General features: G+C 42.0%; 1 protein-coding gene across 5 annotated transcripts in view; it reads right to left on the reverse strand.

The window, feature by feature from the left end:
• LOC113127360 (nck-associated protein 5-like) overlaps positions 1–15,199 on the reverse strand; it is a 116,183-nt gene that overhangs the window by 42,113 nt on the left and 58,871 nt on the right. For all 5 annotated transcript variants that reach the window (XM_026301840.1, XM_026301839.1, XM_026301842.1 and 2 more), the window contains 2 exons: positions 13,828–13,891; positions 4,874–5,007 (listed from right to left, as the gene is read on the reverse strand). In XM_026301840.1, the coding sequence (XP_026157625.1) occupies positions 4,874–5,007; positions 13,828–13,891 (198 nt within the window). The remainder of the gene's footprint in view (positions 1–4,873; positions 5,008–13,827; positions 13,892–15,199) is intronic.

The following is a 15,199-nucleotide window of genomic DNA, read 5'->3' on the forward strand; positions in this document are numbered from 1 at the left end:
AAACAGAACTTCGAAGATCCTCGCTGCTGTAAAACATACAGATACATTTTGTTTTTAAAAGACAATAGATGGAGCATAATAGTAGCTGCACTGAATATGTGGAAACCAGGGCAGCAATCAGACAACCACATCTATACTACAACCATGAGGTCAGTTCATTTACATGCTGTTTCGGTTTTGGCACCGAGCTCATAAGCCAGAGGGACGAGGCACGCTAACGTCATTGGAGGATGGATGTCCTACTTCCAGAAAAGCTTGTAATCTGACCTCTTCCCACATGCCTATAAACATCATAACCAGCATATTTAATCCAAGGCTGTGTGCGTGCAAGTGTTAGTGATTGTCTGACACAGTTATAAGCAAGTAAAAGGTCAGACTTTGGCACAGAAAACCCAGCGTGGTGCTCTGTGAGAGAGTGGGTAGATTGTGCTTTCTGAAAAAAAGGGAGATTTGGTACCAAAGCTCTTTTGTGAGCTGGTAATTCAGGGCAAGTGATAGAGAAAAACCCAAATTAAGTTCAATCACACATAATTCCCTGTTGAAATTTGGTAGTTAAAGACAGAAGCTGAAATGAACCAATAAATCCACTAAATATGAGGTGCTCCCAAAATAGGCCAGATGCCCATTATCTATTTAACAGCCCTCGTCCCCATTGGGCAAGAGTAAGGAAATAACTTCAAAAGACCCCCCCTCCACTCCCCCTCCCCGGTAATGACCCCAGATGTGTCGTCTTGAACAGGGCCCTGATTGATCTGGCTAAATCCTGCAGCCGCCCAAGAATGCAAGGGGGGCCATTTCGAATACACCAAATTAAAACACTTGGGCCAAGCGTGGCTGGATGCTTGGATGATTAGAAGAGAGGGCATTGATCTGTAAACAGACTGCAATCACTCAGCTCCCTCTCTGAGTGTATTGGCCTTTGCCGGTCCAGCTGTAGACAGAGTAACAAGAGTAGCACATGCATACATACAGTAACTACACACTCTGTTCTCAACATTTAGTCCACAGACCATGAAGGGATCTCAACCTGAGCATGACTGTCCAAACAACATGCCATTCTTGCCTGTTTACCTCATCAACCTCCAACACATGTTCTCACACTCTGAGTAATGTGCCAGTGAGCTAAAAATGCTATCAACTATAAACCTCCAGGCACTGGTCATCATTTGCTCTTGTTAATGCAGCTGTTAAGTCTCCCATATCCTACCACGGGAAGGAGTAAAAGTCAAGTGGACCTGGTTGGCTACAAACACAACCGCACATGTGGTTTGGGTGACAAACTATGAAACTACCTTTAGCAAACTGCTTGACCTTGAATATTTTAACTAACAGAGAAGAAAAGACCCAAAAACAACATTGATGAATAGGAGAATAATCCAGGAGCACAAATTTTGTGGCCTGAACGTGTGTGGGTGTGCCTGGTGTGTATGTGAGAGCAGCAAGCAACAAAAGACTCTAATCTTCACAGCAAGCACAGGAATGACTGTGAAAAGTCTGTAAGAGGATAAGCATGGCATGCAAAACATAATGCGGTGGAGTGAAACCAAACAAATTGCCACATAAGACTGAAAAGGTTCGGTCCAGTCATGAATTCTGTTCCACACACAAAATCAAACTGAGGCTCCGTTCATTACCTGAAAACTGCTTCCCTCATCTTCAAGCCAGATGTTAAAGAAGGGTCCCCAGTAGCCCTTATGTTCCTTTCAGCCTACTGGTCATCTTGAGCGGTAACAGGAAAGGGAGCCCAAGTGTCCTTTTAGGATAGACATCCAATTCACGCAATGGATATAATTTCTGTCTCTATAATTCATTTAGTCTTCCAGTTGCTAGTTGTCTAGTCGCATCTTGTCATGTTCCCATCTTTTCTCTCCTCCATTCAGCTCTGTCCTGTCTTTGCTTTCATAAGTCTTGACCACAATGTTCAGGGTGGGCCAAGGAGGCTGATGGGCTGTGGCCTGAAGTCTCCCACTAATCTGTATGAGTTTAATGACGACAGGCCATGCTAGTGGTGGTGGTGGTGAAACCCTGGGGGGAGTTGACCCAAGTCAGGAGGGGCTGGGCATGTGACCCACAGCAGGCTAAAATCAAAGTAGTTGGGGGAGGGTGTATATAGTAGTGGGTAAAGGCATGTGAGTGTACACCTATGTCTGGAGCAAAGTGGCCAGTCACTTAAGGAATGCAGACTTTCTGATCTTAGGAATGAAAACAGGCAAATCAAGCTTTATTTTTTTTTGTGGGTGAAAGTAGAAAAGACAGTTATTCCAGTTTTGCCCATTTTGACCTTCTATTCCACCACTGCCAAAAAGTCTGTGTGTCACACAAACACACCCAGACATAAAGACTGTCAGTAGATTCCCCAGAGTTCATCTGGCTCCAGGACAGAGAGTCTGATCCTTTCTGTTTGTTGCGGATATGCCTGTTTGTTCATGTGTGTGTTTGTGTGAGATACTGTACACTATACAGCTTAGCAATCATCTCATTACCTTTGTTTCACATTATCACAGAACACCTCTGCTGCCCGATACAACACATCATAAAAGCAGTTATCTCAAAAAAAAAAAGAAAAAAAGAAAGAGGCAATTAGTTCAATCTGAGCGGACCCTATTTTTGGCAGAGTTGAAAAACCTATTAAGACACTCATTTGAATAGTGTTTGATATCTTTCCTACAATATTTGGCAGGCTTTTATCCTTCAAATTGGTATACCCATTATTATCCTGACTCTACTTCCATCTTCATTATTCAAAGCACAAACTCAATTAATTAGCAATACACAAATCAATCGTAGCCTGAGGTCAAACAGATTGCTATCTATTAAAAACATTGGATGTCCACTTAACATGATTTGCGGGTGTTATTTCAAAAGACACGTTGATGAACTGAGGTTTATATTCCTCTAATGTGCAACAAACAACTAGTCTAAATCAATCAGGAGCTATGGATGACAGTCTCAGAAGAAGGGCCACAGAGACTAGTAACTGGCGTCTGTTGGTTGGCATCAGGAGTGCACGGATATGAAGCCGTGCACTTGGCTGCCTTTACACGTGCCTGTGTATGGAGCGTATATCCATAAGACAAGAACTGTAAACAGTAGAGCAAGCAGATTAGGCACAAGTGGGGCAAGGGTTTATGGGAAGACACTACTCAGTAGTTCTGCTGGCTTATAAGCAGCTAATTAAAGTGACCACACTGATGTCCCATCTGCCACCCCGGCACAGCACCACAGATTATTGGCCATGGAAGCATGTTAATCCACTGAAGGACCAGGTACGCGTAAACACTCCCTGCACACATAAACACTGGCAGCTTCATTCACAATCAGATAAGCACTCAGCAACGCTTAAACAAAGATTAAGACTTTGACAGTGAGACTGAAATCCTGTTAGCTCGCCTGTACGCAGGTGGAGGGAGATATCTTTGTCATTTGCAAAAGGAAAGCAGCTGAGTCTTGTGTTCCTACAGAAGTCACAAAACTGCGATGCACAGAAATTACAACCAATCCAGCATAATGCCAATAATTACAAGAGCTGAGCGAGACAGCGATGTTTCCTGAATGTCCCCCTTGAATAAGTAATTTCTGAGGACATAATGGAATATTTGTGTGCACAGCACCAGTTGTTGTTTGGCATCCAAGGAGAACCTTGTGTCTAACCACCAATCTTACCCAGAAAAGCCATGCTATACCAACTGGAAACTGCTGTTAAACATTATTTCATTGGTGCTGTCCTATTACTGTTACTAAACAAAGGGAAATTGATTGAAAATGCGATTAACCCTCTAAAAGCTGTACAAATGTAATGCTGAGTTGCTTGCAAATCAGAAGAAGCTGAACATTAGTGAGAAAATCATTGAGATTAATTCGGGGCCATCAATCGAACATTTTAAATATGTGATAAATCTCTGAAATGGCTCTTGAATATTTTATCCTTCCCCTGGCAGTGACTCTGCCCTCATCTGCACTATAATACTGGGACCATTAATATACATACAGGATTTTCACCAAACTTAATGAAAAGATAAGAAGTCAATGTGAAATCCTCTGGACTCTTTTCTAAAATCCCTTTGCATAATAAAGCACCGAATGCCTGTCATCAAATTACTGCATCAACTGGACTCCGACTCTTGATTGGCCATCCCTCTTTGTCACACCTCACCGGCTGAGGTGGCCGATAAGTTAATGAAACAGAAGTGACAAAAGCTAAGGATGTAATCTGAAGTCACCTAAAAATGTGATCAAAAAAATGTCACTGAAAAACTACATCTAAATATGTCACTTAAATACCATGACCTCATCTGATTAGGTCATATAGTACCATTAAAGTACATAATGAAAACACTAACACAATTTAAATACCATACTAAATATGTCATCTAAGTAACATGGAAAATACGTGATATAAATACCTTGACAATTTTGAGTTATTTGAGTACAAGTACAATGTCACCAAAATACCTCATCTAAAGGGGTTAGGGTTAAGGCACCTGGAGACTTGACCTAAATCTAAATATATAAAGACATCATCTGCATACATCTTGAGAACACGGCATCTAAATATTCCATACCATGATAAACACATTATGTGAATATGTCATCAACAATAGTTCATTCTCTGTCTTTGTGTTCTGTGTCTTTGAGGCAGCAGAACACAGCTGGAAAGATAAATAACTTAGACAGACCAGGAGATAGAGACCCACGGTGTGTTAGGCAGACAGGACGACACTGCACTCCAGATACAATCTTAATTCTTTGAGAAAGACAACAGTCACACTTCAAATAACCGCTAGAACGGAGATAAAAGACAAAACTACACAAATACTTTGGAACTACAACATCACAAAAGAACCGATGTGACATGATCTTTACTTTTGTCTACCTGGAGAATTGCTGCTGCAGTGAAACCATCTGCACCCGTCCCAGCTCTGACTCCTCGGTCACTTCTCGGAGACGCTTCTCGCTCTCCAGTCTCAGGCGTCGCTCTTCCTCTAGCTCGTGGATCAACTTTTCTCGCTGTGGACATAAAAATAAGAAAGGTTATCTTCACTGGCCCGAGAGCCCACAAGATCACCACTCATTAGATGATCTACTCCTTGAGCAGAACTCTAAGCATGCCGTTTTGCTGCTGACACTGACCTATACCCTCCTTGTAGTAGGACAAGAAAAACCAAATGTTTGAAAGTAAAGCGCATCAAAACATTTCTGATAAAAAAAACTTGTCCAAACACCTTTCTTTTAGCCAACACATGCTGAGGTGAAAGAAAATAAGAGAATAAGGGCACGATGACATTTAAGTTTCCAGATTGGCATTACTTCCAGTGGTTTGTCGTTGCTTTGAAATGCTCTTAATGAGCCTTTCCTTCCTCCTTTTGCTGTTCACACCAAATGTCAAACACTAAGTGTGGTCTTCCATGTCTTAATCTTTCTTTCCACTTCATTTCATTTTAGTGCTGTGCTACTACATTGAGTGTGCATATTACCAGCACAAGATCCCTGAGCGTTCACACTTTCCTCAGTCAGCCCCACACACAGAAAACTGATCAGAAAACTGGATCATCACCATCAGGTTTGTTTACCCCTAACCCCACACACAGACACACCATACTGAAACTTTTACAGTGTGGTTGCTTGGTTTTGCTTTGTTTTTTTTAAGGCTAAGTATGACTTAACTACTGATAGACTGTGAGAATCCACAGCTCACCAATAATAGGCAGGTGGTGAACCTAAACTGGTTTGACAGCCTTTGTGTCTCCTTTTTATTCCTTTCCACATTACTTATCGTTTTAGTGATGTTCTCTAACAAAGCAGTGTGGATTTTCTCCTCTGAATCTTAGTTTGATGTGACCGAAGTTTCTCACTGATCACATAACCATTTTTATCTGTCCCTTTTCACCAGAGACAATTGCAAAATGAAAGCTATTTTTTCTGCCTTTAATTGGATTCTTCACTTTCTGATGGCCTCAACCATCTGCTCCCATAAGAGAGAACTGCCCTTGCCTCAAACCCAACCTCAAAGACTGTGGCCCTATGCTGGCACACTTCCCTCCTTCAAGGGGGTAGAGTTTGGAATCCTGAGTGAGGTTTTGAGTGACAAACCTGCATTAGAGCAAACGACATTAGCAAGACTGAGGATTTCAGCTGACAGAGCAAATACGGACGGACCGCTGTTTTAGTCTCCAAGTATCTATGCAAAGCCTGGCATCCAGCACCACTGACAAGTCATGACAAAGCAACTGGCTTGGTGTTTTTTGGATCAAGCTTTAATTGATCGACCAGCTTGTCACCATCTTGTCATGAATATCAGTGTTAAGTAACTGGACATTAGTTTGATATCTGAAAACAAGCAAAAAGCTGCTTGTCCTGCAAAAAAAGGTGCAGTTCTTGTCGAGTAAGTGATTTGAAATTGATCATGTTTGTTTGAAAAAAGCTTACATTGGAGATATTACAACTATAATTTTATCAGCATATATATTGGATTATCATATCAGCGCTTATTATATATGTTCCTTCATCACAGTTCATATTCAGAACATGCCTGAGTGTGTAGGCAATAAAGAATGAATGTCTTTTCCCCCACTCTAGACTCATCTTAAAGGCTTCCTCTTCATGTTGAGCACCTATGACAAAGAAGCTAAGGTGCTTTTCCAAGCATCATATGGGGACATCTAGTGGTGACAAAGTATAAGGTATACTGTTCAGGCAAAAATATATTCCTTTGTTTGGTATATAGATAAAAGATGCTCAAGATGTTGAGTGTATCATTATTTGCACATCATAAAACCAAACTGGAAAGAAAAACATCAGAACAATTTTTGAAAATCACCATTTTTACTGTGACCACACTGTTTTGTATGCAACTCAAAAACAAACATATTTCACTACATTGTTGCTTGGCAGGAATTCAGAAAAGAAGATTTTTACTGGGTGAATTCGTCAGGGACTGAGAATATTAAACCCAAGTCACCACTAAAACCAGCTCTGGTCCTCACTGTGGTCATAAATTCATGGCTACTATGTGGAGTGGCTCTTTACACAACAGGGAGGCTCTCAGTGTCAGGGGTAATGGGCGTTGTAAATCCAGTCATACAGAAGCATAAAGTAGTACATCCCCCTGCCAAGAGTTGGACCTATATATCTGGATGTTCTTCACCTTCTGTCTTTAAGTAAAATGGGTCTGGAGCTGCACAACATTTAAAGCCTTGCTTCAGTCACACAGCATGTCGCAGGCACGTTACTAATGTTTTCTTATACGGCAGAATACAAAGAATACAAACTTTTTCCGTCAGCTATGAGGATGGAGATATGTTTTTAATGCTACAAACATGGTCAAAGAAGCAGTTAATTGAAAGTGAAACCTCCAGTGTCTGGTAGTTCAGCTGACTTTTGCCTCACTGCAAACCAGAACAAAGACCTTTTCTTTGCGGTGTCATGTGTATTAGTGTGTGCAGTATTGTTCTGCAAGTTGGCCTGGATACTCATAAAAGCACAGTGGCTTTGGTCCTGATGTTGTTGCCCACATGGCCTAACTAACACCCAAAGACATAAACCACTGAGCGCTACATGTCTGCTGACAGAGTGTTGCCAACAGTCTTGATAACAACACAGTATTTATAGTCTATGCTGCAGTAAAAAGCCCTCGATTTCTTTTGTTTAATATATAATTTCAGCAATTTAACAAGGTTTGAGGCCATTAAATCAACCATTAACATATCTTTATGTGGCCAGAAATTCCTAGCAATACATTACAGTTTCTCTCATTTGAAATGTTTATTGTCTACAGCAACTCCATGGCTTTTTTCTGGGGGAATGGAGTATGCTAATTGAAAGCATATTCGTCAATAAGCCTTAGTGCCTTTAGCAGTGCCCTGGAAAGATATCTCTAAGTCAACACTGAGATGGGATGTGATGAAAATACGCTTGCCAACTTTCTGTGAGAACATTTACTTTAGTTAATCCAACGACTGAAGAGATAATCCTCTCGCTTTACTGTCTGTCATGGCCCTGGCTGGATGAGGTGCACTACTGTCTTTCTCCTGTGGAGGGCAACATTTTCCTGGAACAAAACTATTTGAAGTAGCAGCTCTAACAAAGCCAGTTCTATCAAACAATACAGAGGCTGGAAAAAATAATATCATATAGAATAGGACAAGTAATCTACAAAATGGCCGGCAGGAATTTACAGTGGGATACAAAGGCACATATTTGAAACGAGACCAGATACGGTGTTTCAGGATGGTGTTGCAGGATTTGATTTGATGTTTCAGGAAGCTGGACCCGTTTCCTGGCTGATAAAAATGCATCCATCCAGATATGACAGAATGTATCGCCATCAATGTGTAAAGCCTGAGACTGAGATGCTCAAGACACTACATGTACTGAAATGAAAAATCTGAGACACCTAACACCAAACTTTCATGTTTTGTTGTGCACTTTTGTAACATACACTACACCAGGTTGTACTAAAGTGCATCCTTCCTGCTTCTACTACAGTGAGTGATAATGGAGCCCAGAATGAAGCTTGCCTCTGTAATTGGACAGCATTAGATGGTAATGGAATTCATCTGAGCTGAATTAGCACAAGACTTGAACCCTCCTGATACTCTCCAAGATCCATAGAGGACTCTAAATTAATTAGAGACTACTGGCTCTCCTTGTGTCTGCAATTCTGTCTTCCATAAAAAGCTGTACTGTAATGTTATCAGGTTAAGTGCATGTGTACAGTGCGGGCAGCCATGGCTGCCTCTGATTCTGTAGGATGTGCATCTGCAACTGAATATTGGGGGGTGGGGGGTTTGGGGCACATTTTGGGGGGGTGGTGGTCAATAATCTCTTCATTTCGCAGAACCCCGCTCAGTTGGAGCTCTTTGCCTAATCAAAGGGCCGGGAGCAGATCTCGGCCTCGCTGCTAAAGCAAACATTAGGGACACAATGCACTGTGCAGGTTCTTCATTCATAAATAAAACATGCAACTAGGCTGTTTGTGTGTGTGCTCATCAGCAAGACTGAATTCAAATGAAAGTGTAACATGAGGAGGCTTTGCTTTGCTCCACTGGCTCAAATGCCAGGTCAGATACACTACACCAGAGACAAATAATGCTTTATATCATTACAACAATAGTGTAGACAATAATAACATTTACATTGTAAAGACAATGTCAATTTAACGTACACATCACTGAGAGTTTGCTAATTCTCAGAAACATTATTTGTGCCGCATGATGTCCTAGCATTAATAAAAAGGAGGGGAAATGTAGATGTTTCTGCATGAGGAGAAATTCACAGGCACATATGTTTTCTGAGATGACTAGTTATAGAAATAAGGTTGAGTCCAAACAGTGTTTTATTGACTAAAAATCTGTGTCCTCTATCCCCCAGGGGTCCATCAATTCAATTATCATGGTGAGCCACTGCATTAGAGTTTACCACTTCTCTCTCAGACTGCCGCCAGCACTATGGCAAATAATACGCACACCCCAGGAATATGCTAAATCATAAGAGTGGCCCATTTATCATTGCCAGGAGAGCTCCCCCACCCCACCCACACAACTCCAAGTCAGTCAGTCACACACACAAAAAATTATACTCCAGAGAGTGGGTGAAAGGGACAGTGTGGAGATGCGATTTGGGCCTGGCTGTCAGCACTCGTCACCGAGTGAATGTGCTAAGCGCAAGGGGGACCCCATCTCGGCCCTCGCCCCTGTCCGTGGCTGATAAGGCCAATCTGCAGAGACAGCACCTGAGTCCCCCTGGTCCGCAAACCTCCATGCTGTCACACATCCTCCAAACAGCTGTCAGAAACACTCTATGAATGTCCCTCTGCGATGAATCTCCATGAGGACTAAGCCTTTTCCCTGTCCGTTAAAACTGGGACTCCCTCAGAACCCTTCTTTTATCTACTCAAAGCACACTATGTGCCCATCTTAGAAGTTCTTTTTATGTGAGTTTAAACATTAATTAATCATTGTCAAGTAAATCATGATACCTACATCCAATTATGCTTAACAATCAGAATGAAACAGTATCTTGAGCTCCTTGTGCGGCTCCTTTGCTTTCCTACCTTTAAAATGAAGTCTGATGGATTAATTAGACCCTGATCTGACAACACTCTCCTTCATATCACACTGTATTTAAGTCACATCCACGTTTATCATGATGCAATCAAATCTAAAGGATTTGCTTCAACTCTCTTTCCTAAGTCTTCTTCTTCTTCTTCTTCGTTTCCTTTCGTCTGTTTCCTTCAGGTGTCGCCACAGCGAATCATCTACGTCACATCACAAAAGTGAAAGATGCTCTAAATCCCATTTTATTATGAAAGTCATGTTTGTAAGAAAATCTCTTTTTAAAACTGAACCAATCTGCCCAGACGGATCTTATTTCATATAGTTTCACCAACCCTATTACCACCTAATGGTGTCAATATCAAACAATTCTTCAATTGTGTCTGTAGCTCGACAACAAGCTGTTACAAGTTCCATTAAACCACCTCAACCACAGCTGGGATGATTTATTTGTTAAGAGTAACAAGAGGGAATGAGTCAATACCTATCAGCTTATCATTTGGCCATTCCTCGTAGCCAATTTCACATGATGGAGTCTTACAAACAGTCTTGCAGACTGTAGCACGAGAAATCTATATCAAATAGCTGATTCCTATCTCAGCCTTAGGGCGTATTTTACCATACTGTGCCACCCGCTCCTACTTTATATTCACAAATGCAGCAGTTCCCTTATCTTGACTTCATTTTCCACATGAAATACTCTGGAGAAATCAGATTTTTAAATAAGAAAGTTCCATAATTAAGGCAACTTTAAGCAAAAACAATTTCCTTTATTGTGAACATGTATGCCTCACTCAACCACTGTAATCAAGCCAAACACCCAGGGAAATAACTGTGTGTGAATCTACTGTATGTGTGAGCTCATATCTGGTTAAGCTCAGATATGTCCACAAAACCCAAAGAAAAATAAAGCTAGTTTCTCCCAAAGCCAGGTAGTTTATTTTCACATGTTGTTTAGACAGCCGTTTCCACAGTCATAATCTTACCTAACACTTTTAAACGGCTTTTTAATGGAGAGCCCAGCCCCCTCAGCAGAGCAGGCACTGCCGCCTTTATGAGGTTACATGTGGATTTCTGTTTTCTCTGTATTCTGCCTGACAGGAAACCCAGCATCCTGCTCCTTACAGTCTTAGATTGCAATTTAGAAGGGCATCAAAAGGGACATGGGAGACCTAGATCAGCCCTTCCCTGCACCACGCCTCTGGGTTGGGGTGTGAAGAATTCCAGAGAAAACCTACAGCAGTGATGAGGCTGTGAACGACTAGTTTGACTAGAGACAGGATGGCCTTGTTGGAAAGAGACTAGGGGGTTTCACAGAATAAACAACGACTTGTGCTCTATCAAGCCCCTAAATCAAGCACCTATTGGAAAGCCACTGTTTTCCTTGTAGGAGTTTTAAGGATACAAACATTTTAAATAGTTTGAAGCAGGCCAAAAGCCCCATGTCCACTCCTTCATATCAGGTCTAAGACAGGGTGATCTGGTAGTTGGTTACAACAATCAGTAACAACAGTGCATCTTGTGTGGGCATATTTAAGACAACATTCTGTGCAGATTCCTGCCCTAAACACTGACCGCTAAGCTCAGTTTCATGGTTTCCCCCCGAAATGATCCATAACAAAGGACTGTTGTACTTTTCCACTGCCAGTAGCTGCCGTATTTCACAACAGGAGGCCCAATTAAAACACATGCTCCTCACTAAACTGTGCTGTTAATGTTGTTTCATTTACAAGCTGTATAAATGTGCAAGCAAGACTTGAGGCTTACAAGTGAGGCAGTGTGTCCTAAAGCCCTGTCCAATAATAAAAATGCCTTTTATATTCTTTGCTTACACAATACAGTAATGATGGCCCAGAATGACATGTCCCTGCGGAGCTACTCGGCACATGCAACCAGCACAGGACTGCCATGGGTGGCACCGCCGCTTTCTCTGATCACGTTACACAGAAGACACTAATGGATGTAGAGAGAGAAGACCAGTGCAGGGAACAGAGAGGCATCAGATACAGAGGAGGGGTACAGCTACTTCAAAAGTCTACGGCTGTTTTAATCTGTCTGTCTAGGTTAGTCCTTTGGCAAGCAAAGTGGGGGTTGGGGAAGTGAGTGGGCATGGAATTGAGTGTCAGGGTGTGGGTGTTTGTGGGGCAAAGGCTGGTGAGCAGTTCCCACTTCACACCACCAGCACAATTATCTCCGGGATGCAGCAGTCTCTCTTTCACTTCTATTGAAGAACTGGGACTGAGCTCCGAAGCCTCCCAGGAATGCCAGAGAGAGAGAGCGCAAGGGGACTCCAACGGGGATAATCCCAATTTCAAATGGAGCTTAGTGATATCCCCTTCTCTCTTTCTTCCTCCATCCCCCCCTTACCCTCCTTCTGTCTGGCACAGATAACTCATCCCTCTCTTTAGTGCATGCGCAGACAGCAGTTCACGCATCCCTCCAAAGTAAGAATTAGCATGTCATCCACTTGCGTGAGTCTGAGAGCTGGGCCCTCAGTAGAGCTCTGAGCATGGCGAACGATTTATTTCTTCAAGTCGTGTTAAGGTCAGAGGATGCAAGGTTACTGTTACAGGAGGTGTTGACACACTGAGGGGCATCTTTGAGGTGTGGACTAAATGAAATTAAATTATGTACAAAGTAAGGACAAAAGTGCCATCAGCAACACCAGCTATAGAGAACAGCTATAGAGAGTGGATCTTCTGTATTAGGTTTCAACAGATTTTTGCACTATTCTATTCACCTACCTTCAAACTACTGATCATCTGCAAGAATATTTGGTGACATGCATGCAAGTTGAAATTTTTGCACCACCTCATTAAAAAGCCACTCCTTGTTTATGACGCTATTTGAGAAATCCAGGAAGTGACAGTCATGTCTATCTGCACTCATTTCCTTTTATACTAAATTACTGAACCATGTCTATTCACATTTTGCTGGCTATAACAAAAAACTACACAAATGAAACAAATTATCCCCAACAAGTAGTTTAACACGTCTCTGGTAGAACTACTGTGTCTGACGGCAAGAATCTGCTGTGATGAAGCAACCCTTGAGCAATTCACTGACTCCCTGCCCTGCTCCGGGGGCGCAGGCCTCTATCTGACCATATGCTTTGACCTTTTGCTCTGTGGGGAGAGGCAAGAAGTAAAAACAAGCATTTCTCCTTCAGGGATCAATAGAGAATAGTGTGAAAATCTCAGAGTGTATCAGCCCTTGTGTGCTATTGCTTTAGGCCTGCTGCCATCAAGAGAATCGGAGGCGTCACTGGGGTGCAGTCAAACAGCTGTGCCTGTGGTTAAAGCCTCTGCTCTGAGGCTGCAATCAGCTGCTTCATCACATGGTTCAACCTTTCACTCTCTGACCTCCCTTAAACATACAGAGAGTGTGCACATGCTCACACAGACACATATGAAAACAGACAGGAGGATTTACATGTAGCTATACAGCCCCACACCTTCTGATGTCTTCAGATGCTTAACGAGTCCTCGAGACAGAGAAGTGAAATTACAATAACTGCAATTACCAGTGAAACAGCGTAGAGTGCAGTGTGACAGCAGTAACACAGCTGCAGCTTTGTAATGTACTGTAGACATATCATCATTTTAATTTAGCTGACTCCGGAACTGTCTGAAGTTCATCTGATGAAGTGGTGAGACACATTAGATTGACTTTGGCCGAGCTTGATAGTGTGTGTGGGTGTGTGTGAAGTGAGCACACTGTGGCTTTTTTTGGCTTTGTGTAGATTACAGGGGTGAGACGCTCAACTGTACTTTACCATTGTTCCTTCGCTCTTACTCCGTGCGACTTCCCTCTGCAGGCGAGCCACAGCCAGCTTCTCCCTAAACAACAGGGAGAGGAGAGGAAGGGGAGGAAGTAAGAGAAAAAAAAAAAACAAGAGTCAGCGTGTGATCATTGTTCAGTTAATGACAAACAGGTAAAGGTTTAAACAGGTTTAATTCTTGTCAAGAGAAAAAAGGCTCTGAATGAACTTTAAACTGATTATTTTACACCCGTACTCTCTGAAGAAACGCACTAATTCTAGAGGTAGACAAATAATTATGTGATATTTAAATCAACTCAGTGTATGATCTCTGCTCTGCTAATTCTTGTTCTGTGTTCTGTTGTGCAGCAGTAACCACACAGGCCTGCCAGGCAAACAGCAGATACACACTCAGACACAGTGAGGAGACAGGGTCGTCTGCTAACCACATGAAACAGAGAGCTTGCAGTTCTGTCCAGACAAAAATAGCTTAGAGGAAACAAAAAACAGGGCATCCTTGTGCCAGACTTCACATGCAGACCCACACTTGGATTCACACTCTCTTTCTCACATGCACAAATACACGCATGTGAACTGGGCTAAACAAAGAAACTGACTGTGCAAGTCCAATGCATTTCCCACGTGAGGGCATTCCAGACTTTAATGGGATAAATCTTGGCACACTAGCACGGATAACAAAGAGCACTGTTTTATGGCCCCTCCTGAGGTATCACAACATCTAAAACACAAGTGAAAAACGACTCATTTGACAGTCAGACAGGAGAAATATACACTGTTTGTTAAAAGCTTGTAATTTTCTACGTGTTTGCAACACAAATGCAACAAATGTGTTGAAGACAAATCACCTCCTCTGGCAGTGTAACATTTGTTTTTCATAATCTGCTGCTTTGAGACCAAAGTCATTAATCTACTACTGTATTAAAACTCAATAAATGTAATTACAGAGCTCTGACAGTGTTAGACGGAGTACTGACACAAGATGCTGTGTGTTGTCACAAAATAAAAGTCTGACACCAACAAGGCTGAGCAGTTTCAAAAGAGGTCCAATTTTGTTTTCTACATAAAAAATAATATTTAACTTAATATATATGTATAGAACTTATGGTAAGCTCCAAAAAAATCAGGGCATCCATATACAGTATGAGAGGAAATCTGAGGTTTAAGTTGGATGATTCTGTCAAAGTATTGACCTGGACTGTCTGTGTTCTCCACTAACATCACACATGCTCAGAACCACTGGGACCATGGGACTTAATAATGGTGGAGGCAGACAGCAACAATTAATCACCATCACCTGCACATTTTTCACATTTCTGCAGCAGAGCAGACAACCAAACCCCCTGCCAACACCTCAAGCCCCCAAAAT

This window comes from Mastacembelus armatus, chromosome 2 (assembly GCF_900324485.2).
Source record: "Mastacembelus armatus chromosome 2, fMasArm1.2, whole genome shotgun sequence".
NCBI classification, from domain to species: domain Eukaryota; kingdom Metazoa; phylum Chordata; class Actinopteri; order Synbranchiformes; family Mastacembelidae; genus Mastacembelus; species Mastacembelus armatus.